Genomic DNA, 22,558 nt, shown 5'->3' with positions numbered 1-22,558 from the left:
CTGTTTTAATTCTCTACTTCTCTCAAATAAATCCTATATCAAGTACATACCTCTTTCATACACAACTCAATGCTACTCAAAACCTACTTCTCGCTCTTCTAAAGCCTATTCCCAAATTGCTCTATGAACTGCCTGCCTCAGCCTAACAACAATGACGCAGAAATGCAAGGGTGTCTGCCCCAGATATAATATTTTAGAGTGACATATGGTTATCATTTTGCATGAACCGTTGATAATATAACAATGGCATGGAGCGACTCTTTTCAAAAAATATATGCAATGTGCCAGTGTTACAGTTTTGCCCAGGCTCACACTTGACTGTGACTTCAGTCTTGTCTGAAAGTGCAAGCGCTATAAAAATATTTTAAAAAACAAGCATTGGCAATGGCAACAGTTTGGGCTTTTGGGAAAGGCACTTTTCAGGCACAGCTGTCATAGCATTATTGGTAGCAGGTACAAAATGGTGCAAGTACCTGGGCATCTAATAGCAGTGCCTGGCAAACGCTTAAAACGTATGCACAAGCCAACAGAGTTGGCTTTTCCACAGCTTGTTTTAAACAGGACTTCAGTGGCTTTGCCAATGCTTGTTTTTAACAGGACTTTGGTGACGGACATGCAGAGTGCTTATAAATGGAGTGGCTGAAGGGAGGCTGGTAAGTGTATTACATCAGTAGCGTGCTTAAAACTCCAACAAAGTAATTCCTCCCTATCTGTACTTCAATGCAACAGTTTATGTGTATGCTACATCGAATAGCCCAAACTAAAAAGTCGGTTGTCTTTGTCAAGGTTTGTTCTTTGAGCCCGTGTTTTTCCCCAGCCCTCCCGTTGGCTGCCAGCTGCGAAGGGGAGGATCCTGCGGCGCTGATCCGGAGAGGAGGGAAGAGAGGATCAGTCTGACTCTGCGAGCTCCAGCACCAGGAGCGACTCCGCGTAAACAAGTCAGCGCAGGGTCCACCGACGATGAGGAACACCAAGACATAGAAACTGGGGAAGCGGGAGTGCAGGGGATGGGAAGTCACGGATCGGGCACTCTGCTTCCCACGGGAGGGTTTAACAGCAGTTGACGGGGCTCCCTTTCCTGCCTGCTGGCGGGGTATTTCTTGGACTCATTCAAGAGGGACTTTCACCTCCTTCTACCGCGGACTCGGATCAGGAGTGGTCACATGCAAATAAAGATGGAATTGTTCCGTGTACCCCGATGTCGCTGCGGGGCAACGAAGACATGGAAGACCCTCATCCATGCAGGTAAGCCAGAGCCTCAGCTGCCAATATTGAAACTGAGAAATATTAGTGCTCTCGACCGGTAGATGTCGCTCAACTGAAGAAAACAGCTGTTACACATTCTTGTTATGACTTTTGAAGGAACGGGAACTCTGCTTGGTGATAAAACGCACAGCAAGAGACCCCAATATTTTTCAAATGGTATCTAGTATTTGATAGTAACATGCTAATGCTGCAAAATAGGTCTCTTTCTCTGAAAACCAAAGGCGTATAAACGCTCACTGTCTGTAACCTCATTAACTACCGCGAAAACAAACATAAACGCTGTGTGTGTGTATTCTCGAAGGATACACTTCAGCAAGACTCAGGCGACTGGACACCGTTACCAGGGGCAAACAATGGCGTGTCCGCCGCAGTCTCTACGGGTTATTTCTTTTTAGCAATAGCGTGAGAAACGAGAGAGACGATTGGCACGTAAAGGTGTTCACGTGTCTCCGTATCCAAAACTTGCACAATCTCCTCATATCGGCAGTCCTTGTGCAATACGTTACCTCACTAAGAATGTCGATTACCCTAAACCACCTGGCACTAGCTATATGGGTGCACCAAGCGACCACAAGAACAGTGCCCATTATCTCCAGGCTGCCTCACTCTGCCTGTCCACGTGCCCTAATCTACTTCATCTTGTTGTTCGTGTACCCTAAAATACCCCTGACGTTCTGCCAATGGACCCATGCTAGCCCACCCTGTCTACCCGTGGACACATGGTCTGCACATGAGCTCAGATTGCTCCGCTTACTCGGCCAGCCAATGTACCCCAAGCTCTGTCATACTTATCTGTCCATGTACTCAAGCTCCCCCACTCTGGCTGCCTTTATGCCCAAGAACACCCCAATCACACACTGTGTGTCCATGTACCTGGAGAAACCTCACACTCTGTCTGTGTGGCCCAGGCTCCATCCCATTCCCTGTGTGCCCGGGACACTGCAATCACACCGTCTCTCCATGCACCTCAAATTGCTTCAGACCCTCTGTTTATGTGCACCAAGCACCCCCATGCCCCCGCCCCCACTGGGTATTCACGTGCCCCAAACTAACTGACATTGGGCCTCGGTACGATTTTGGCAATAAATTCGTGTTAAACCCACCAATTTACCACCAAGATCATTTACTGTTACCGCCACTTGGCCCCATGGCATTACCATTGGATTACGAGAGGTGGTGTGGCAGTGTAAATCCTCATTTTTGGTGGATTTACAGTGGGCGGTAATTGTGTGAGGTAAATCCACTGATTACTGGAGGTAAAGCAGAGAATCTGCCTCCAGGTTTTTCCTTGTGGTAGATCCTCCACTTTACCTCTTCGTTCGGAATGCTGCAATGTGCTGGTAAAGTAATGGTAATGGGATTTACCGCCGTTTTTACAGTACCCTCAAACTCGTAATGAGACCCATTGTCTTTTCATATGCCCTAGGCTACCTCGCATTGTTTGTCCATGTGTGATGAACTCTGAACACTACCCATGTGGGAGTTATTCCAACTTGCCCGATGTATGCAATCCCGGCATGTAATTCCTCCTTCCAATACTTCACCAGTACAGTGCCACCGGGGATGGCCTCAATGGAATGTTTCCTCTATGGAAAGGTAGTAGCTTCATAAAGATACCATACTGGTCAGTTAGGTTTGCAGACTGTTTTTATTGGAAGGATGAATGTGTTGGGAGCTCTGTGAGAAAGTAATCCTTCTATCTCTCAAGAGGACCAATCAAACCAAGACCTCCTTTTTACTTGTGCAAACATAGATTGTTGCCGGTATACTATATACACATGTGACATGGTCCATATGCAGCACGTCTCAAGTGTGACTATCAAATGAAGAATAGTGGACATGTTGGAGGCGGCCAGTAGTGGCTGGCGAACTCGCACACAGGTGCGCTGTAAACACCGGTCCCACAATTGGCAAGTGCTCTCAAGCAAAGTGATTGAAGCATTTGGACACATTGTGGTTCTCTCGGGACCCTTTAGAAAATAATGGGTCAAATTATGTATTTTTCAGCATTATTTTTCAAAGCAATTGGATACAAGATATTGGATTGTTATGTAGTTGTGAAGGCGAACACATGTGGTGTTCCACTCAGAATAGGCGTGTTCGAAGCCGCCAAAGGAGACAGACCCACGGGCACCTGACATCTCTCAGCAGGAGCGTGAGTGGGCTCACCTGACTTCCAGGGTTTTCTGAGGCAGCACTTGGAAGCCTAGAATGTCTTTGGAATTTGAGTAGCCAATTAAAGGGGTTGAATATCTCAGAGGAAGTGTGAGGCTGTATAAAATGCCCACTTCACTTCCGGTTCCTTCGTGGCCCTTTCTGGTCTTTGGGTGGGAGGCTAAGTAGGGTAGGCTCCCAACTCCAGGGTGATAAGGGATTTTGACAGTGTCAAGAGAAGATTTTGGAAACATTTTGGAAGAAGTTTGCTAGTTGGTAGTGGGAGGAATTTTGTTTTTGTATTTATGTGTGTTTATATTTTGTGTTTTCATTTTAGGTGTATGTTGAAGGTTTTTTGGGCTGGTTCCCATTTGCGATTTCCCCTTTTATTATCCCTCACCGGGTTCTCTCCGTTTTCTTTATGTTGTCCCCTTTTTCTGGCAATTTTTTTGGTATTTTAGAACTTGTGGGTTGTGTTTCAGTTAGGTCAGGATTTGTAAATGTCAGGTTAGATGTTTGATCCGTGGGGGGTTTAAATAACAATATTACTCACTTCGTTTATGAAGCCAGGCATGTTAGCATTGCCCACGCTTGTTATGCAATGGTGTGCATAGCGTCGGTACTTAGGGACGTGCTGTAAGACTGGAGTAGTGTGTCCTAGGTGGTCTGGTCGTCTGTGCTTCTTGTGGGCTGGTCGGTGGGTGGGAGGGGTTGGGGGGGGGGGCATTGGCCCGTGAGCCACAGGGATGAGCTCATGCTGCCTCAGCTTATGCAGCTCATTTGAATGAGCACGGTTTGCCTCTACCTTCATGGGGGCATCCAATGGCAATTTGGTGTGGATTAATTTCATAACCATTTATTTTGTTACGAAAATGATGATTTTATATTCGTCTTCATGCTTGATTTCCCACTTCTAAGGCTGGAATAGGTGTTATTGCCACCCAATTTAAGTATTCCATTTATCGACTTCGGAACGTTGAAGGGCGCCGTGAGTCCTACTTGATTAAAGCCAGTGACAGCAGGCTACACGAGTATAGCCGAGACAAGCGCTTAACACTCTGAGCTATGTCGGTGGTGCATTGCTATTCTGCAGACTTCCTGAAAACCACCCCCACTAGGACCTTGCCAGTCCCATGCACTTTCTTTAACATGCAATGTCATATCTAACACGAATTTGCATTACATAATTGCATGACGTTCACTAAGTGGCCCTTTGCGAATCTTCATCCAAGTGCCCAGTGTCGCGTGCTGCCAGTGAGCAGAGCATTCTTTTCAGTGTGTGCCATTTGGTGAAGAGAGGCATGTGGCACAATGAAAGGCACTTGCTGTACACCCGCAGGGTCGGATTGGCCCTTCGGCCTTTCGGCCCGTGGCCGGGCCGAAATAGTCCCTGGGGAGTGGGTGCCGGTTTCTGGCCATGCCTGGGCCGGTTTGGAAGAAAAAGAAAATAGAAAAAAACATGATTTTTTTTTTTTTCTTTTTTTTTTAATTTCTTTTTTTTTTTCAAAAAGCTTTTCATCCTTCTTAGGTCGATAAATGAGTACCAGCACAGGTATGCATATTTTTTCTATAAAAAAAGAGCTTATGCATAAGTGCTATACAATAACATTTTATCATTTGGCCTTGGACGTCTGTTTGGATTCCCAGTGATTTAATGTACCTAGGAACAATGCTATTTGATGCCAATTCCTGTTTTGTCAAGGGGTGAGAGGTCGTGTTTCATCGCTTCCCGGGATGTCGCTTTGGGGTGGGGTCAAATGGCATCACTTCCGGTGATGTCATCAGAGGTCAAGGGCCGTGAAGCGAGGGGTGGACCACTTTTTTGAGGCGAGGGTGGGCTACTTTTTTTTGGGTGTCCGGGCATATTTCTTGTCCCAGTCCGACCCTGTTCACCCGCCACACAAACAACTGATTAACTAATTAAAGAGGCTACCTCTCTGTGACCCACATGCAGCTCCTGTAACCTCAGCTAGGGGAATCCCACGGAGCGCAGTTGCGTGAAGGGGTTTATATGTAGCGCTGGGATTACTTACCGGTAATCTTCATTACACCTAGCCCTGCTCTTCCTTCTCGTCACAGTAATTATCATCTGAAAGACTCCGTCTTCACTGCAGATCCTGTCATAGCAACACTTCCTGTGATTGACATTATTTTCCAGGATTATCTCCACGCCCGCCCTTCTTTGTCCCAATACTTACTTTCTAAATATTACCAAAGATCCGACTGGTTGCCTGTCCTGAAAATCTTGAAGGCAGAGCCACTCAGTGTACTTTTAATACTGCAACAAATATTGGACATTCAAGGAAGAACAGACGGCAAAACCGCTGAGGTAAATCCCTGATCCGCGGCCCCAGGATGGCCGTCCTAGAGTGATGTGCATACGTATTCAGAGAAGACTACATAGCCCCCATTTAGTAGAACAATCCACTACCCTCCCAGGCAAAGGGGACTCCATATTTGCATAGCCTACCTGATCCATCTATTTATGGACAGAGAGGAAGCCATGTGTCCCTTGTTTGCCCCCTAAACGTGATGGCTAAACCGCTACTGTAGCTGAAGTAGTGGTCTCTCTATTTTGCAAGAAAGACTTCCCTCACATCTAACAAAGTCAACTGGGCCTTCACTTCTGCAGGCAAATCCCGTTAAAGAGAAGGAATCACAATTTCCTGAAAAAGATTAAAATTGGGCAAAACTTTAGGCCTAAAGGTGGGGTCAAATTGCAATGTCACTGCTTCCTGATAGAAACAGTCGAGAAAATATTCTTTAACTTAAGATATTTTACTTCTGCTGTGCACAAAAGCACAAAGAGTGGGCCTTGCAGAGCTTAAAGCTCAATGGGAAGATGGCCGGGTGAGACCATCAGAGACTTAATTCTGGCCCGAGACATAGACAAATTCCTCAATAATTTAGAAAAGACTGAATCCGATTACTCTAATTCCACCCATGTGGTCATCAGCATCCTAATCCCTCCCTACTGTATTCTTAATGAACAAACTGAAAGGCCCAGGATACACCCTCCTGAAGGAACCTAACAATGTCAGGGGACCACCAATCAAGTGTGAGTAGATTGTTCCTGACGCACCATTCAGAAAAGGTGCTCGTGTGTCTATCGTAGGCTCAAAAAGTAGAGGGCTTCTTGGACCCCTGGACTGCCAAAGAGATAGAAAAGATCTTGCCACTTCAGCCTCTCCCTTTCAAGGACCACCCATTTCTAACTGTGGTAGGTGTGCTGCCAGAATTGAAGGGCGTGAGGATGGCAGGAATGGGTGCGGGGGGAGGGATGTTGCCAGAAGGAGTAACAGAGAGAACCAAGATCTGCATGTCCAGTACAGAGCTACTATCAGACCAGGGCACTTGGGCAGCCGTTTTCAGCCTCAGAACCCTGGGATACAGAGGAATTAGATGACAAATGTATAGCATGCCGATCAGCCACAGAATGCAAAGGGCATTGAATGGCCATGCCCAGTCCAAATCTATCTTGGAAGTCTGAGGTTGAAGAGAGAGGCAAACGTGTCCAATTCTGGCATCCAATTTACTGCACAATCAGTGTGAACATCTCTGGGTTGACAGATATCTCCTGTGGTGATGGGAGCTTTCTGTGATGCGAGTCTGCCAGAGTTTTCTGGACTCCTCTTATATGATCTGACACTAGAAATAACAAGTTCTTCTCCACCCAAGAAAAACATCTGTGATGTATTGCTGCCAGGGAACGAGAGGCCATGCCCACTTGGCAGATTGTATAAGAGACAGATTTTGTGTTGTCGGATAGGATTCATACTGGTCGAGAAGTAATATTATTGGCGAACCCCAGCAGATCCCGACATATTGCTTCCAGCTCCCACCAATTGGAGAAGACTCCATGGGTGATCACCTTCCTTGAATAGTCATGATCGCAAGTACTGTACCACAATCTAGGGTGCTGGCATCAGTGGTGAATACTGCTGGAAATGGTGACTTGAGGAGGATACTCTTGAGTAAATTGCTCAGATTCATCCATCACCAAAGCGAATACTTCAGCCTTAATGGGACCAAAATCAGTTTATTGAGGTCTTGAGACATCAGAATCTAATGCCAATGAAGACTGCACAGGTGGAGCGGCAGGTAGAGCCTTGCCCATGGTGTGAGCATACTGTAGTTACCACAAGTCTTTGAACCTTCAACCAATGTCTGGCCGAGGCCTCCTACAAATGATAGTTCCTTGACTTCCTGAATGACTTTGTCAGCCTTGGTGTCTGGAAGGTATGTACACTGCACCCAGATTGGACTAAAAACCAGACTGATAAAAATGAAATCCTTTTAGGGCTCTGGATTAGACTTTTGTAGAATGATCAGGAACATTTGTTCCGTTATTACGGAGGAGATTCTGTTAACTTCCTCCTTGCGCTCCTGATCCCTGAAATAAAAAATCATCTAGGTGAGGGTAAAACCTCAGGGCTTTTTCAACAACATATTCACGGCCAGTGCTAACAACTTGGTGCAGAACCTGGGTGATGACCTGAGTTCAAAAAGTAATACCACAATCTGAAAATGAAGCCCTGCAACCTCAAACTGTAGGTACTTTTGATAGCGTGGATGAATCGGAATATGGAAGTATGCATCACTGAGTTTTAATTAGGCCAGCCAATCCTCTGTTGAGATCCGGGTGCTAACCCTCAGATTCACCATCTTCAACTTGATGTTGTGTACAAATAGATTGACCTTCTTCAAATTCAGAAACCGACAGATTATGGAGTAGCACCCCTGTCCCCATACTGCCCATGAGACCGGGTAGATGGCTTTCTTCAACAGCAGGGCATGCATTTACTTCTACAAACTAACTCTTCTTCATAGGATCCGGAGGTCAAGCGATCTCCACGAGTCCTGCGTCTGTTGGGGTTGAGGACAAATCTACTCAGTACCCTTTCAACAATATGCCTAATGCTCAGGGATATTTGTTGGAGGAGAGCCAGGTATTCAGGAAGCAACTGAGACTTCCCCCTGATGGGTCTTCTGGAAGGGAGCCCCATCGAGTAAGGAGCAAGAGGCTTTTGGTGGTCAGGCTGTTCTGGCACTCTGTCATGGAGACTGCTGGTTGTTCCTGATTACTGGTCGGCGTTTCCTTGCTGACTGTACATATTTTCAGTAACTAGAGGCAGTATGCTAGTGCCTTGCTGACTGGTTCTTGTGCTTTTTCATCAGGGGCACAGAGTGTTCTCACTGTTTGTGGACACAATTTACCATTTCCTCTTGCTAGCCCCCAAACTACTTAGCGCCCTGAAAGAGAAGCTTGGCTAACACATTATTTTTTAGAGTTGCCTGTTTGCCAATCTTTCATATGGATGTACCTCCAAGGAGGCACCGTCATTGCCAAAGAGATGGAAATCCCCCAGACCCGGTCCTAGGCCAGGTCCAACCGAAATTCCAGCTGATGACGCATGCTGTCAAATAAGGCTAAACAGACATGCCCTGCAATTCAAGCATAAACCTCCTGGAAATCATCCAGGGGGGTCTGAGCAATGTAAGATGAGTACATGGAGAGGCATAAGGAGAGAGGGGATCCTGCATAATTCTGCCTTAAAGAAGAATTATCCTTCTTATCCATTGGGCTGGGATCTGCCACTTCTTCAGGAGACGTAGATGCCCACCCTGTCGGGCTAGATAACAACACATCTGTCTCTAGTGCAGAGAACATTGGCAGTTCCTCACCCCTCAGGGTCAATTCTAGCTGGCTCTTTCCTTTCTGATAACACCCTGTCCCTTATGTTCTCAGTGAATGGGAGGCCCTTCTTAACTGTCTTCTTGAATTGACAAACTGTGGGGTTAGGATTAAGGAAAGAGGATTGACCTTCTGAGAACTGCATCTTGGAAGCAACATATTCCTTTACTTTTCCCACTGCCTCAGGATCCAGGTATCTCCTTCTTAGACCCTTATCTTCCCTCCACCCCCTGTGCCCCGCCCAGCCACTCCCCGCTGAATGACTCTTGACGGAGTAGACAAATGAAGAACTCAAAGAGGAGGAAGGCGAACCTCTCCTATGACGAGCCCTAACCCTGCTCTCTGGGTGACCTTGTGCTGTTTTTGTAAAGTCTCCCTAATGAGGTCCTTGTGTTTGGTCTCTGAGCACTCGCTTCCTGGGGGAGGCGAAAAAGAGGCAGAAGTGCGAGCCCATGCCTGTATCCCACAACCAAAGGCCTGGTTCCTAATCCACAACAAACAGTTGCTTTAATAAGCAGATAAGCATGCACCTTAAGCGCTCTGACTATTAAGCGCTCTGACCTGTAAGCGCTCTGACTATTAAGTGCTCTGACCTGGCCGCTTTCGAAACATCCTGCTGGGAGGTACACCCCACCCACGCCATTTGCATCTGTGTTTGGATGCCGGGAATGGGCGCCACCCATTAGCAACTTCCGCAATTTTCCACATATTTAGAAACTCTGTCCCATAATGCTGCCAGCCTGGCCCGCCCAACTGGTCTAGCACAGACTATCCCCAGTCCGCTACTTGGAGCTCGGCCCCTTGGCCTGGTTCCGGATTCTCAAGTCTGATCCTTACCTGGGGCATGCCATCCTTGGGAAAGTAAGGAGCGGGTGAACAAGGACAGCAGACACACGCATAAGGGATATATTATAAACATAAGGAGAAGCAAGGAGGCGAGACGGACAAGCAGTGGCAGCTTTAATTTACAGGAGTTCCACTTGTAGACAGGTGGGAACTGTGCCAGTCTGCTCATAAGTCACATGTGGGACAATGCAAGCATTTCCCAGCAAAGGAAAGGCACGTAGAAATACCTGCAGGTGAAACTGGCATAGGGGGTGGGGTGCGGCGGGTGCATTGAATCACTTTACGGTCTCATTTTATGTCCTTGCTCGTTCTGTTGGCTGGTTTAGAGCCAAGTGTGATGAAAGAAACATGGTCATTTCCAGTCAGCGACATGTACACTGTAAACTGAGTAACGAGGTGAAAGAGAGAGACAAGGGAGTTAGAAGGGAAGCTAGAGATGACGCAGTCAGACCAGAAAATGGGATTAAAGGGAATTGAGGAGTGATGAGTAATAGTAGGGCTGGAAAAGAAGTGAAGAGAAAGGGAGGGAGGCATAGAGGAGGTTGATAAATGAGAAGAGGACGGGGGAGCGGATGAGGGTCTAGAAGGAAGAAAGAGATAGAAGAAAGCAAATGACTACGAAAGAAAGTTGGTGATGAAGGAAAAAGAGAAACAAAAATGGGGAAGGTGTGGAGAGAGCAGGGATAAAGAGAAGAGGGGGAAGAGTGACAGAGGGAGCAAGGACGAAACAGATGGAGAAAGGATAAAAAAGAGTAAGAGGAGAGAAAATTAGCAACATTTTTTTTAATTCGTTAATTTCAAACCTTTAACAAATTAAATCATTCCTGCACAACCAAGGACATTCCAATTCGTAGTATACAAAGAAACCCAATAAAAGAAAGGAGGGAGAAGAGAAGAAGAAGAAAAGGAAAAGAACACCGAACATGGTGGGGGGGGGGTCAGTTTCCCCCTACTTTTGCCTTTATACTTCTATCCAGCCCATCCTCTCAAACCTTAGATCATATACAGATCTCCTTAAAACAATTCATTTAGAAATGTTACAACTACAAACACCATTGAGTGGTTATCGCCTAGTAAAATCCGATTCCACCAGTCATCAGCTGATAGAGTGTTAGCTTTGTCTATGAACACTCCCAGATAATACGCTCAGCAAGCTGTGAGCCCTACACATGAGATTAACAAGTGTTTCAACATTTCTACTTCCCTTTCTCTTAAACAGTATCTACAAGTGCTGAGCTGTTTGTACACTTGTCTCCATGCAACCAGTATCTCTTTGGTCGGATAAAGGTTCACTCTCATAAAGGACCCTCTATAAGAAGGATTGGGGAAAATCCTCAAGTATCTAGGGATTATGTTCATGGCTCTACATTCTCCTGAGTAGTGCTTCATCAGGGATAGCTGGTTCCTTTTCTCTTGGGTCAGAATCCAATCCTGCTGCTGTCATTTCTTTTTCACAGCAATGGGGTTGGATATTTAGAGTTCCACAGAGGAGTCTAGCCCAGCCAGACAGAGAGAGCATTTCTCTTTCCAATTGTCTAACAGACCATTGCTTACTGTTGTCTGTTTCCTAGGATGGTCAATTTGGGGGCGGTATGCGCTATAACAGATGTCCTAAATAAAGTCAGAGATTTCCAAAGTGGTACAGAGATTGAAGCCCTAACTCAAAGCAAATGCAGGCCATTGGTAAGCTTTTAGGAAGCTGCAGGATTCTCTTCCGTGAGGCACCCTCTAAAATTTCCCATATTTACCATGGCAGGTTCAAACCTGCCTCCACTTCCTAAGAAAGGATGGGACTTACTTTCTGATTATAGAAAGTAAGCAGCAGAATCACAGTACATTTCCCAGATCTCTGGTGGAGTATCATCTCTTGCGCAGACAAGTATTTAATTTTAGATCTTAATATTGTGGCCCACAGCGACTCCACCAAGCTTTGGCTGACAAAAGTTCCCAAATATAGACTCGAGCTAATGCATTCCAATCACTCTTTCCCCACAAACCAATTGAACATGGGTTTTTTCTCTCCTTGTTGGAATTTAGGACCATGATTTTAGATTTTTTGACGTTTAGTCTCACATCTTTTTTATTTATGTAGACTTGCAGGGCGTCCAATCTCTGCTGCAAGCCACTTGGGGTTTGGTCTATCAGGATGAGGTCGTCTGCATAGATGATCCAGGGGTCCGGAATCCCATTTATCTTAGGAGTGAAGGCTCTTACTAGCTTTTGGGATGCAGCCAAATCTAATATGTATAAGCTAAATAAGATTGGTGCCAGTGTGCAACCTTGTTTTAGTCCCCAATAGGTCTTGATATGATATGATAGTTTATTTATAACACGGTTAATAACCAGAGGTTTCTAAGTGCGGACACAGGGACACTGTGTTGCTCTGTGTCGCTTGCTTCCAAGGCGAGCGCATTGCCCCTGAGCTGTCCTCCCTCTTGATGCTTTCAGATAACAGGCCGTGAGGATTCAACCTGACCTGCATAGTTGTCCAGGTTTAACAATGTGGAAAGGACATTCCCACTTCTTCAGTTTTGCCCACAATAGTTCCTTGTTCACGCTATCAATGCTTGCTCCAAGTCTACGAATGCTAGATACAGTTTTGTTTTTTCTTTAGTGGCTCAGAGTTTGAGAAGGTTCAGCAGAAAAAAATGAAGGGAGGTGTCTATTCCCTTTACAAAACACGTCTAACAGATTTTGATGACCCGACTCTATTGCCCAATTAGTTACATGCTTAAGGATAATAGCGGCAAACACTTTCCCTATTGTGTCCAATGAGAGGCAAATAGAGAAAGATGCAAAGATCGTGCCTGACTGGGGGACGGGTCCGTCTCAGTCTCTTCTGCAGGTTACCAGTGCATTTAAAAGCAGTGGTCTCTGAGTCATGTATAGGTGAGAGAGAGAAGATTATTTCCTGATTATGTTCTTGTTAGCTGTGGTGGAATGAACAGCTCAGTGGTTCATTTATGTTATGTTGCCTTTGCTATTGATGCAATTGGTATTTTAAGCACCTCGTCAATGAAAATGTTATGTTATTGTGATTTGTACCACTCATTGCTGCCATTTTCATGGTCTCCAGGCACTCTGGAGGATCTACAAAGGAAGGAGGGGTCAAGGGGTGTTGGTTAGTTGGATCGAGAGGGAGAACCCTATACAGGTTTTATGTACTGTTGGTGGTTTCAGTTCAGAAAAACTGGTCACTGTGTGCTGGGGTTGTTTGTGTGTAGTTGGTGGAGGTTAGCTGGTGTTCGGTGTATGAGCGTGTGTGTGGTTGTTGGTGTATGAGCTTTAGTTTTATGGGGATTGTTGGCTTTGATTGGGTGTTGCAGAGTGTGTGTGCAGTTTGTGGTGGTGTTATGTTTCTCTTGCGGTAAAGATATGGTGGGTATAGTTTGCTGTTTGAGGGTGAGTCTGCAGGGTATTGGAACATTTTCAATAGGGTTAGTGATGGGCGTAGTTTGTGTCTTTCTCTGCAAAAGAACAAAGTGATGGCAGTACAAAAAGTTAATGCTTAGAAACAGACAGTGAGACCTCCCCATTTAGCTTTCTCAAAACCTGGAATAACCAATAGGCAGATAGAGGCCGATCTCGAGTATAGTATATACATTTGTCACCAAGAAAATATGGTCACTGGTTATGAATAGCTCAGCGGACCAGACAGAGAGCTTTAAACTAGATTGAAGCTGTAGCCGGTAGCCAGTGCAGTAAGTGCAGACACATGGTAACGTGTTCTCTCCTCCGGAATCTCATAAAGCTGCAGTCCGCCTTGTTCTTATTCAATTCCAGCCTGTACACATTGCTCTCAGGAAGGCGCACGTATACACTATTTCAGCAATCCAGCCTACTTTCAAGACATGCATTCATAAGTTGAACTTCATGATTTAAAATGAAGTAAAACATCTTCACAATATCTTCAGATGAAAAAAGCCAGGGTGGGTGACTGCACTAATTTGAGGCTCAAATGATAATATGGATTCAACCAGGAGACGCAGATTGCAGGCATGGGGGAAAAGTGAAGGACACTGACCCAATGATGTGAGCCAAAAGTGATATTCCACCAATTTGTCAACATTTCCAATCAGTCCATAACACAAAGTAGGACTTTTGACTCATTACATTTCATTCTATTCTTTGTCATTCACTGCTCCACCTCTACCTAACCAAAATATCTGATGAAGAACCCCGGTCATATTCTAATTTGAGCATGATCTGGTTGTCACCCACACACATATAAAATATAAGTTCATGGGAGTGGATGAGATCTTCCAGAGGCTTCATGAATTGATTGAAAAGAGCAGACTCAAAGAAGACCCTTGGGGAACCACAAAGGTGATCTCAGAAGATGCAAATTCAAATGATGGAAGTGAAATTACTAGAGACCAGCCATCAAGAAAGGACTTTAGGCAGTACAGGTCAAGATCTTCAATGCCTAGTTTAGCAAGATGGCGTGGTATGATGGGCTGTTCTGCTCTGTGGAAGCTTTCTGAAAGGTCTAAAAGAATACGTGCTTTAACACCACCAATTTCCACCACTCACCTCAGGTCATCCACTGCTGCCAGAATGATATACTTTCTACAATGGTCAGACCTAAAACCAGCATGGAAGCTGACAAAGCGAGATTTTAATTCAGTAAACTTGTTTAATTATGCTGCACTCCCTCTGTCTACACTAACCACATTACCTTCTCAGACCCATAGAATCAAAGACCCTTTGGTATGCAACAGTCTGGTGTAAGGATAATCCTTTTGTGTAGGTTGTTTCCTTTGATTCCTGTTTCCCAGGACTGCTCCTGCTGAGTGGCTGTTTTTATGGAGAGAGGTGTTGCCTGACCTCACAAAAGATCAAAAAGAGAGGAACATACTTTCAGTCATTTGTCCTATTGACTGGCAGGGATAGGATTTCTGACTGGAATACCCACAACCCATTCACTGCTGGCTTGGGCATGGTACAGATCAAATGTGGCTTTTAATAATTATGTGAAATACCAGCCACCATAACCCAAAAAACAGGTATGTCTTATGTTTAAAGATTAACCATTAAACATGCAGACCTGCCGTGTTGTGCACTGCAGGTCTGCAGAAGAAGCTGTCCGTCGCACATGGCCTATGTGTACTTCCACCCTACTACAAGAACTACGGACCAGACTCTCTGTGGCAAAGCCCACACAGGACAAGGGCACGTGGTATTGTGCACTGCATGTGTTAGGCGAGGTCGGGTGTGCCAAAATCCCTGCTTCCACTGATGCCTAGCACCCTCCACACACCATATAATGTCTTCTGCGACTGCTCCACGCACCATCTGGTTACTTTTTTGCTGACTCCTCCACGCACCTTCTGATGTGATCTGTGACTCCTCGATGTACCATCAGATGTCTTTTTTGCTGGCACCTCTGAGCACCATTTTATGTCGTCTGTGACTCTTCGACGCACTATCTGATGACTTTTTGCAGATTCCTTCACGCACCATTGGATTACTTTTTTGGGGACAGAGCATCGCAACCACTGCTGATGCTCAGATGCTCAGAAATATTGCTCGGTGACCAGTGGGATGATATGCTCCTTATTCTCCACACCTGTATGTGTTGCTAGGCCACCAGGTGAGTTTGTATGTGTACTGTGCAGTTCTCTGTCCCCCTCTCTTCCCTTGTTACATCTCTTCCCCCTCCTCCTATGTTTCTCTCCATCTCCCCTATCTCCTCTAACTGCTACTCTATCACCTATCTTCTCTCTCTCTCGAAGCCTGGAATGAAAACGTTTAAGAAGGGTCTCCTATCGTCCTTCCCAGGCCTGCCCATTACAGACACCTACGTCAATGCATCCTCCAGGCAGATTATCACTGACATCCTCTTTGCCACTCCTTCCCCTGACCTATGCACTCCCCATATGGTTTCTGTCCTTTCCCCTTTCTCTTCTTCACCCATCATGTTATGGTATGTTATGTTATATCATTTCTACCGCGCTCCAGGTACTGAAAGGCTTAAGGGTGCAAAACGTAGAACAGGACAAGACAAGACACATAGAAGAGGGGAGTCAGAGATCATGCTGCAGGGTGATGAGACTTTGAGTGGACCAGCAGAATTGAAGTGTCTTCCGTTTCTTCTTTAACATGTCTGGGGACGCAATAATCCTGAGATCGGGGGGGCAGGACTTTCCAAGCTAATGGAGATGCTATGTTAAAAGCTTCATTGCGGACTTTATTCTTTTTGCAGCAGGTGGTTTTTAAAAGGTTGATATTATTGGATCTTAGAGATCTGGAGCTATGTTTTTTTTGTAATGGCTTCTACTAGATAAGTTGGCATACGACCCGTAATACATTTATGTGTGATGAGTAACATCCTGAAATGTACTCTTGCTTGAACGGGAAGCCAATGCAAGCTCTGTCTTGCTTCAGACACATGATCCTTATGACTCAAGCTTTTCACAACCCTCACTGCACCATTGTGAATGACCTGGAGTCGGTGAAAATCCACTTGCGTAATGCTGACTAGGAGGCTGCAACAATAGTCAGTTTTGTATCCAATGATGGTTCTGGCTAAAGTTTCTGTATTTTTTTCTGATAGCAGTGGGCGAAGATGTCATAGTAACTTGATATAGTAAGATGAGGTAGAAACTAGGCTTTTCACTTGAGCTCTCATATTCAGATTCTTGTCCAAAATGATACCTAGTGTCTTCACTTTATTGTTCACCTCAATGTTGCAATTGTCGATGTTGAAATTGCTGAACATCGGACCAAATTTTGCAAGTTTAATGTCAGTGCCAAAGATCATGAGCTCTGTTTTCTCGCTGTTCAGCGCCAGGCCATTCAGGACCATCATAGTATGGATCACGTGATAAGCTTCCTTGATGTGTTTTTCATCAATACAATATGACCCTGAGATAGGGATGACACATTGTGTGTCGTCTGCGTAGTTGGCAAATGGGATCCCCTCTTGATCTAACATATGGAAAAATTGCACCATGAAGATGTTGTAGAGACATGGTGATACACAAGCTCCCTGAGGAACCCCATACAGCAGAGGCACTGGTTTCGCCTCTGCTACCCCACTAGCAACTCTCACCTGTCTACCGCTCAGGAACGAGGTGATCCATTGAGTGGCCTGATCTGAGAAGTGGGCAATATCCCTTAACCTGGTGGTCAGGATGAAACGATCCACCAGGTCAAAGGCTGACGAGAGGCCCGAAATCATAAGCAGGGATATTTGACCATCATCCAAGGATCGAAGCTGCTGGGATTTTAGTGCTAAAAGAGCCGTCTCTGTCCCATGATTCTGCCAAAATCCAGATTGATATGTATGCTGAATCTGTGAGCTATTTAGGTGGTGTGATATCTGATTATAAGCGACCCTATCCAATATTTTCGAAAGAAATGGGTTTTTGGTGATGGGTTAGTAGTCAGTATGGGTCAAAGGGTAGAGATTAGGTTATTTAACAGAGGAGTGATCCAGGCGTTTTTGAGGTCTTTTGGGACACAGTTCTGAGCAAAAGAAGTATTAACACATTTTATAAGAGCTGAAATAAGAATGGGTGAGAACTCCTTGATGATCATGGCAGAGCAGGGATCCCCTTTACAACGAGTGGTTTTAAGCTGCGTGATGATCTTGGATAATTCTGTTTCAGAAATGGGTGAGAAGTTAAAAGTCTGATGCTCCTTGGCCTTTGCTGGTATAGCATAGAGATTTGCTTCAAGATCTTTTTTATTAAAGGATAATTTTTTACCTTCAATATTTTCTTTGATCTTTTCAAGTTTGCTAAACATAGCTGTCTGAATATTTGTACACCATATCTTGTTTTTTAATATAGGGTCTTTATTGGGGCCCTTTGGCTGTTCCTGTTCCTTTAGCATTTTACAAAGCTCCTTGCTGTCTGATGTTGCAGTCATAATTTTTTGATTCAGTGATTCCTTTTGTGCTGAGATGAATGCCATTTTATAGGTTGTTGCTACTTTTTTATATGCATCCAGGCTGGACGAATCTCAGCACTTTCGCCATGCGTAGAAGTATTGAATTGTTTTAACCTTAAGCTCAGTGAGTTTAGCATTAAACCAGGGATTACTTCTGTATTTAACCTGGCAGAATTTTTCCTTTAAGGGTGCTAGGTCCTCCGTGATGACCCTCCGAGATTAACGAGAGTGTCAGTTATATCATCTAACCTTCCTGAGTTAAAAATCTCTGCATTTAGGGTCAAAGCCCATGGTCTAAGCTTCCCTAAAGTCAATTACGTGTAGCTTCTAACTGGTATTAATACCTTGGTATCATCCAATCTCTTTTTGAAATGGTTGATGCAGGTCTGGAAGTAAATGCAAAAATTATCAGGGCAAGGGCAAGGTGTAACTTCAATGGCCGCTAGGTTAAAATTATGGGAAGTGACCCAGTCCTGGGTGTGTCCCTTTTATGTGTGTGGGCTCTCTGATAAATTGTAAAAAACCTAATGAGTCTAGTGCAGTCTCCATGGACCCTACAGTGGCATCCGTGTCGCAACCCAGCCAGAGACAGAAATCTCCTAAAAGAATTAATTTGGTAGTTGGTTTAAGTAAAGATAAGAGATAATTACTCAGCTGCCTGGAAAGTAAGGTGCTGGTGTCAGGGCCCTGTATAGCAGCAAAATATTGAGAGTAGTTTGTGCACTGATGCCAATTTTTACTAATATTAGTTCTGTCCGTGGAATATCTTCAACTTTACGTTCCCAGATTTTTTAGTTAGATTTAAATATCATGACTACTTACGCCCCCCCCCCGCACTATCTGATCTGTCCTGCCTCAGCATTCAATATCCTTCTGGTATGGCCAATGCCAAGAATGGGCCAGCGGCCTCATAGCTCCAGGTCTCAGTGAGGGTGCAAATATCCAAGTTGCTCTCTTCAATGTTTGTAGCAACATCAGTAGCATGTTTTAGAAGCAATCTCGTGTTTAACAACATACATTTCAAAGTGCATGACAGAGGTGCAGCTAGGACCTCGTTGTTACGTAAAAAGCAGGCTTGATTAGGAAGTTTCCCCAATGTTCTCTTAGTCCTGTCATGACGTCTAAGAGTGTTCATTGATTTCAAAACAGTATGATTAGCCACTGTCGTAGGAACTATCATGAATTGACCAACTTGTACACCATCTCCCTGCTCCCCCTCCGCGTGGGCCTTGAAAGCAACCTCACAAGCAGGTTAATGGAGGCACAAGATCGGAAATGCTCTTGGCTCACTTCCCATCCTCCAGGTCTATCATTAATGTCTATCAGAATGGCACTATCATGTCCCAAAGCTCTCAGCCCAATCTCCCCCTTCTTGATAGGCAGCTCCTGCCTCTCATTAACTTCCTCCTCTCTCCTGGCGTTCCTCCCTCAGTCTTCCCTCTGGCCTCTCTGCCCCCTCCGAGGGCTGTACCTCCCCCCTGCACCCCTCCATCGAAGAACTTCAAGGGGAGAAATCAGCTTCACATAGCTACTCTCAACGCACACTCTGATTTCAAACACTATCTTGACACTATCTATATCCCCCCCTGACCTACTCCCCTTTTCCTCTCAGAATGGGCTAACCTCACCTCCTCTCTCCTGGCCTCCTCCCCCAAACTTCTCTTCCATGGGGACTTCAACATCCATCTTGACTCTCCGAATGGAGCCACTGTACTCTTCTGTGACCTCTGTGACTCTCTTTCCCTCATAATTCTTCTCTCTGGTCCAACCCACTCTGCCGGACACACCTTCGATGTGCTCATCCCTGCAGATATCCCTCTCTCCAACCCTCTAACTACTCCTCTCCCCTGGTCTGACCACTCTATCCTCTCCTCCCATCTTGAGTTCCCGGCCCCCCTGCCGATTCCTCTGCCCGCACTGCCAGTCTCCTTCTCCGTAATTCGACCAATGAAGCATGTCAGTCACTGCATTCACCACCAATGTCATTCCTCCCACCCCCCTGCTATTGACTCTCATACTGACTCGGCACTGACTAACCTCCATCTCTCCATCTCCAACACTCTGGACATCCTTGCCCCTATCATGAGGATCTGTGTGAAGCCTGCCTCCAAGTGCAAATCTTGGTATGACTCCGACTTGTGTGCTCTGAAACACAAGTGCAGAGTTGCTGAGCGGACGTGGCAGGCCTCAAGTTTACCCTCTGACAAACTTGCCTGCCACCTGCTCCAAAGGCAATATCGACTCTCCATCCACTCTAAGAATAGGGCTCATGTCCAAGCCTGCATCACTGGGTCCACCAATAACATGGCTGAAATTTTCAAAATCTGCAAAGAACTTGCCAATCCTACTGTAGTCTCCTCTACTCCTCTTCCCTCACAAACCCACTGCACTGAACTGGCCTCCAACATCTCCACCAAAACCCAGGACATCATGTCCTGATTTCCTCTACTCCCCTCCCCAACCCCTCCTCTCTTGCTTCCTTTGGCCCCCCTCTTGCTCCTCCTTCTCTCCCATTGCACCGGATGAGGTCTCTAGAGTAGTCTCCTCTTTGAAAGTCTCCTCCAAAGAGGTTCTCACCTGCTCTTCCAGAACTTTCAAGGGCAATCTCTCCTCTCTCGCCCTGCCTTGGCTGACTTCTGTAATTATTCCTTTGCAACTGGCTCTTTCCCACAACCCCTCAAGCAGTCTCTTGTGCACCCTCTCTTAAAAAAGCTGTCTGCTGACCCTTCCTGCCTGGCTAACTAACACCTTGTCTCAACCACCCCTTTCTTGGGCAAACTCGTGGAGAAGTTGTTCATCACCCAACTTACCCACCACACCGAATCAGCTGGCTGCCTCCACGGCCTCCAGTCTGGCTTCAGAGCATCCAGAGGCATGGAAACTGCTCTCCTGAACACCCATGAAGACCTGCTCTCATATCTGGATTCCAACTCTCCCTCGTTTCTGATCCTTCTCGATCTTTCCTTTGCTTTCGACATGGTCAATCATGCCATCCTCATACATCTTCTCTGTGATACCCTAGGCATCACGGACTGGGCACACGGTCTGGCATGCCTCATTCCTTTCTAACTGACCCTCTCAGGTATAACTGAGCCCTTTCCTCTGCTCCACCTCATTCTCTACCTGTGGCGTCCCTCAGGGCTCGATCCTATCGCTGTGGCTCTTCAATATCTACATTGCCCCTCTGGCCCACTTAATCTCAACCTTCTCTCCTCATTTTAAGTGTTATACTGATGTCACACAGCTGTCCTCTAAGGTTCCCTCCTCTACCTCCTCTTTTTCCTCTCTCATACCAGACTGCCTGAATGTGATTCAGGCATGGTGCTCTGCTAATCTCTGCCTTAATGCCAGTAAGACAGAGATCCTTTCCATTTTGGATGCCTGGTCCCTGTTTCCCTCTCTCTCTCTCTCTCTCTCTCTCTCTCTCTCTCTCTCTGGCTGCCCTCCTTGGGACCCTGCCCTCACCCACTTGTGCTGCAAAACAAACTTGGGTTCATCTTTGACTCCTCTCTCTCTCCCTCTTCTTTCCTCACATCATAGACCTTGCCAAGAAGTCCAACTTTCAGCTCCCTTTCCTCACCTTTCTCCAAAAGCTCAATTTGTCCAGAGCTCTGGTTCTCGCTAGTCTGGTCTACTGCAACGACCTATTCCTCAATCTGCCTCTTTACTCCCTCTGCCCTCTTCAATGAATCTAGAATAAGGCTGCAAGACGTATCCTTGGCCTCAAGCCCAGGGACTGCCTCACTCCAGCACTAAAATCTCTCCACTCACTGCCGGTGACTGCAAGGATCAAATTAAAGACCCTCTGCAAGCTCCAAAAGGCTGTCTGGGACCTGGGAACCCGCTACATCCAGCTTTCTCTCCCCAAGTACCTCCCTGCTAGAGTTCTTTGGTCCTCTAGCTCAAACTCCCTGCAGATCAGACGTTTCTCCAAGCAGAGAGTGAGGGTGGGAGGGTCAATGATTGATTCACAAATCAAGGGGTAAGTAGTGTGTGATAATATTTGACCATTTGTGATAATCATGACATATCATGATATTGGAGCTCATTGAATGATCAGTGATGGGATAGCTGGAAGATCTACCCAGGCTAAGAAAGGAGGTGTACTAAGCTTTAAGTGAAAGCACAGTCTAAATTGTGACCCTTGGAATGTGTAAGGTCCTGAATCCAATGTACTAAGCCTATGTCGCTCGGAAGCGCAAGGAGCGGTTTTGTAGTGGTGTTCTCGGGGGAATCAGACCTGTAATTAAGATCCCCTAGAAAAATGTGATTAGAGCAATTCAGAATGTCTTGGGCCATGAAGTCAGGAACATATTAAAGGAACCTACTGTATGGAGGGGCTGGATGATAAATAGTAACAAGATCCACCATAGACGAAGAAGTGAGCGAACACTTAGCATGAAGTAGGCCTGTTCCAGAAATAGTGGGAGCTACTTTAGTCACAATACTAAAATGTTCTCTGCATATATCAGTAAACCCCTTGTTACATATGATGAATGTGTCTCCCTTTTTGAGAGTGAATCCTCTTCACCCACAAGCTTCAGATAGGTGTCCAACTTGAATTTAAAACATTGGTGTGGGAAGGATGCATTCAGTGTTCCCCTTCATTGCTACAACATATGCATTCCCACGCATGTTTGACAACAGTTGTTTTGCCAGCTGTGCTGTGTCGGCTCTGCCAGCCAGGTCATGATCAAGTGC

The 22,558-nt window shown here is 45.7% G+C and overlaps 1 protein-coding gene across 2 annotated transcripts in view; it reads left to right on the top strand.

Annotated features, from left to right (window-relative positions):
- The first annotated feature begins 876 nt into the window (after window positions 1-876).
- Window positions 877-22,558, top strand: part of LOC138531291 (carcinoembryonic antigen-related cell adhesion molecule 5-like) — a 262,387-nt gene continuing 240,705 nt past the window's right edge. For both annotated transcript variants that reach the window (XM_069640981.1, XM_069640980.1), the window contains exon 1: window positions 877-1,245. In XM_069640981.1, the coding sequence (XP_069497082.1) occupies window positions 1,164-1,245 (82 nt within the window). In that variant the 5' untranslated portion in view covers window positions 877-1,163. The remainder of the gene's footprint in view (window positions 1,246-22,558) is intronic.

The sequence above is a fragment of the Ambystoma mexicanum genome, chromosome 1q (genome assembly GCF_040938575.1).
Source record: "Ambystoma mexicanum isolate Mex_15411 chromosome 1q, UKY_AmexF1_1, whole genome shotgun sequence".
Lineage (NCBI taxonomy): Eukaryota > Metazoa > Chordata > Amphibia > Caudata > Ambystomatidae > Ambystoma > Ambystoma mexicanum.
The sequence above is the reverse complement of the archived record's forward strand: the minus strand, read 5'-3'. Positions and strand labels throughout refer to the sequence as shown.